This window comes from Acanthisitta chloris, unplaced genomic scaffold, assembly GCF_000695815.1.
Source record: "Acanthisitta chloris isolate BGI_N310 unplaced genomic scaffold, ASM69581v1 scaffold13851, whole genome shotgun sequence".
NCBI lineage: Eukaryota > Metazoa > Chordata > Aves > Passeriformes > Acanthisittidae > Acanthisitta > Acanthisitta chloris.
The window spans coordinates 3,166-6,970 of NW_008654420.1; the positions used below are offsets into that span (position 1 = coordinate 3,166).

A 3,805-nucleotide genomic window follows, 5' to 3' on the forward strand; every position below is an offset into this window, starting at 1 on the left:
GTGAAAAAGCTGCAGACGGTGATGAGTGTCCTGTCAGTCTCCTCCTATCCAGGCTGAACAAACCACTCTTGTTGAATGCCCATGAAGGCACAGTCACCCACACCATTCCCATGAATGACTGTTCTTTCCCAGTGTGTTTTCCCTCACAAACCCAGGAGCAGCTGGTTCCCCTGCCAGCATGGTGAGCACAATAGAAAGGCTGTCCAAACCCATCATCTTTCAACAGACCTGGTTTTATTGTGTCGTGAAACACTGCACCTAGAATGAGGTGCAAGGAGTATCAAACAGCGTGTTCTACCCAGAGCATACAACCACAGGTGCTGCTGAGGCCCCACATGACAATCCCTGCTCAAACTGAAAAGCAGCAGCAGCTCAGGCTTCCGTCTGCATTGAACAGCTGGTAAGAAACAAGGTAACCCAGGGTGCAGCTTCCCAGAGACTGGCAAACAGAAAAGAACCAGGAGACGCATCTAGAGTGTGCTACGGGACGGCGCGGCTGGGGGAATCAGCTGGCAGCTTTGTCGCTCTCCCCATTCTCTATCAGTTTCCTTTTCTTCTCATCCGTTTTCCTCTTGAAGATTCGCTCTCTGTAGAACTGGAGTTCTTTGATGCTTTCCCTGATGTCATCGAGTGCTCTGAAAGAGAATTCAGGAGGGTTTCAAAGCACCTGTGTACACCTCCAGCCAGACCTGGATCCTGACACGGCCAGGAACTTCCAGAGCAGAGCACGAAGGTTCCCTGGCTGCTTCCCACTGTGCCTCTGGCACATTCCGCGCTCAGGAACCAGCCAGGAGCAGGACTCCCACCTCCCCGTCTGCATTCTCCAGTTCTAGTGTCTCTGTGACCAACTCTGCCCCAAACAAGGGCAGACAAACCTCCTGTTACACGACTGTGTGCCATTCCTTACTGCGATGCCTGAGAAGGCAGAAAGCACCTCCAAGAGCAAACAGTGAATCAGAAGGGATAGAGAAACTTCTGGCTCTCTAAGAATTCCTTCCCCTACACCATCCAGGCTTTGGACAGGACACACAACTGCAGAGAGCAGAAGGACACAGACTCTGCCTGCTGCAGAACGCTGGGCTGCACAGGGAGCCCCTGCCTGGGAAGAGCCAAGTTCCTGCCCTGCCACAGCCAGCAGCACAGAGCTCACCTGTGAGAAGCAGCTTTCTTTGGTGCAAACTCGTACTCCTCTGGATACCAGCGCCTGCAAGGGGAAAAACTGCCACTTGAAACAGAAACGGGGACTCAAAGCCATGTCTGGTGGCTGCTGCAGGTTGGAGAAAGGATTCTGACACCCAGAGACGTCGCAGCACCACGAGCTGCAGAGCTCCAGCACCACGAGCAGGCATCCCCGGGTACCCTTCAAACCACCTAATTGGGGAACACTTACCTGCAAAGTTCCTTGACAGTGCTCACATCAATGATCCTGTAATGAAGGTGCCTCATGAACTGCGGCATGTATTTGTCAAGGAACTTCTTATCTGCATGAACAGAGTTACCTGCAAAGACACAAAACAAGATGTCTCTTCAAAGGCATTACAGAGCGACACGGCGCGTCGGGCGCAGCGAGCTGGGGAGATCACAGCGGAGGAACAGCCGTTCACCAGCAGCTCCTTTATCCCATTTTCTAGTAAATATGATTGCAAAGGTTTGTCAGATTTTCATTGCAGGATCACACGGGGTTTAAGGACAAATACCTCTAGTAATTCGTCAGTTACCACTCCCACAATTCCCTTCACACAGACAAATCTCAAAGAACTATGCAAACATCTGGATTTCTGCCAAGCGAAAGTGACCATAGGTAGTAATTCGCTCAGCTCCTGGCCCAAGACCATAGGTGAACGTTCAGCACAGTTCCAGGAGCAGGACACCTGGGACAGCAGGAGGGATGAGGCTGTGCTGACGGAGAAGATGCTTCACCTGCAAGAGGACACAGCCCCGGCGGTGTCTGCTGCCGTACGAAGGACAGGAACTCGTACTCTGCCTGCTGCAACGAGATTTTACTCTCCTTCACAGCCTTGGTAAGGCCAGACTGCAAAACAGAGCCAAGTCATCAGTCAGAAACACTGCAGAAATGCTCCAGTTCTCATGTCCATGTTCAACTCGACCCTTCGCAGGCTGTTTGTCCTCATCTGCCCCCAGGCACCTCCTGAACTCTGTTTCAGCTCTCTGGGACACCCCCAGCCTTTCCTCTCCCCAGGCACCTCCACAGCAGCCCTGACCCACATGCTTGGGAAGTAAACTCCTGGCAGCACTGACCTTCCTGTGGGGTTTGGGATCTTGTCTTTCCCTTTTTTTTTTATTTCTCTGCTGCACTTTCTCAGGGTTCTCCTCAATCACCGAGACGTGAGGCCTCATTTATCCCCCTGCACACTAAGTACCCAGGGGAGCACTGCATCTCTTCCCATCCCTGTTCTGGGAGAGGCACTCACCTCCCCTGCAGGGAGCAGCAGGTACCAGTGAACACAAATAACCAGGACCCTGCCTCAAGTGTTTATCAAGACTCCTATAAATCAGAAAAGTTCCTCCCTTCTTTTCTTTCCAACAGTTAAATGTCAAACCCTCTCCAAGTGTTCTCAGGGATTTATTTCCATCTGGCTACACTATATATTTCCACGACTGTGCCGCAAAAATCTACTTGACAGATCCAAGTGGTGGTTAAAAAATTCATTATGTGGCTGCATTTTCATCTATATTCTAATTGCTTCTCTTTTCTTAGTCAATTAAAAATAAGTAGCTCCTCAGGAGCAGTGAGGACACGTGCTCCCACCTCCAGCTCGCTCGCTCGCTGACGCCGAGCCGGAATCCTCGACGGGAGCAGGGAAGAGCACCCATCACAGCAAATTAACATGCATTTTCCAAACCCTTGCTAATCCTTCCCAGAGAGAGCGAGATGCCAGAGGGTGGAGGAGGAGGGGGTTATGGGTGTCTTAAAACTTCAGCCCTTAATTGAAAACTAACTTGAGTTTCAATTCATCACCAGGGATTGGAAAATCCATTTGCTCTCTTGCTGCTGGCAAGGAAGAACCTTTCTTTGCTGGACCAAAGAACTAGAAATAATCTCTTGCTGCAAAAGTGAAGCTTTCAGTAAAAAAATCCACAAGGCTGACAGAGCTGAGGGAACAGGAAAAATAATAGTCTAGAATTTACAGTAAGTTATGACCTGTTCAATCCTGGATGTACACCTGCAGGGAGAGATCTGCATTTCATCACTCTGGGCTGTTCTGCGCCAGTCCCATGCTGTTCCTACTTGGTCCCTCAAGCCAGACTTTCCCCTTCTCCTTGGAAATGGTGTTTGTACTACTTTATGCAAGACAGAACAGGCTCACCAGGAGGAGCTGCCGAAGGAGCCAAGGCTAAGATCCCTGAGCGCAGCTCACTGTGCCACGGATCACTTGTGGGACCTCGGGCAGAATGTCACACTTGAGCTCCCCCCTACAAACTAAGGATGATCCTGCCTGCCAAGCTTTACCCCCGACTGGGAGCCGCTCAGCACAGGAGCTGTGTCCCCGCAGGAGGCTGAGCCGCAGCTCACTCCGAGCGACACGTCACTCTCACCGTGCGGCCAAGAGTTTTACCTTCCCGTGATGCTCCTTGCACCACTCGGACATGCTCTCCAGCAGCTCGTCGGGCTGGTTGATAATCAGGTTTGGGCCCTGCCGGGGAGAGCGAACAGCAAGGCGACGGGAGAAACTTTAGCAGCGAGTAAAAGTTGAGTCCCGAGCAGCAGCAGCTCCGGGCGCAGTTTGGGCCTTGGGCCGCACCAAGTGATGCACACCCCGCGGCGCCCGGACCGGACCGGACC

General features: G+C 51.9%; 1 protein-coding gene across 1 annotated transcript; it reads right to left on the reverse strand.

The window, feature by feature from the left end:
- Window positions 1-217: 217 nt before the first annotated feature.
- On the reverse strand, window positions 218-3,656 carry REXO2 (RNA exonuclease 2; the record flags this gene model as incomplete). Its single annotated transcript, XM_009083521.1, has 5 exons — window positions 218-635; window positions 1,151-1,204; window positions 1,391-1,499; window positions 1,921-2,032; window positions 3,579-3,656. Coding segments are annotated over 5 exons (483 nt in total), but the record flags the coding sequence as incomplete, so codon positions are not given.
- Window positions 3,657-3,805: the final 149 nt, after the last annotated feature.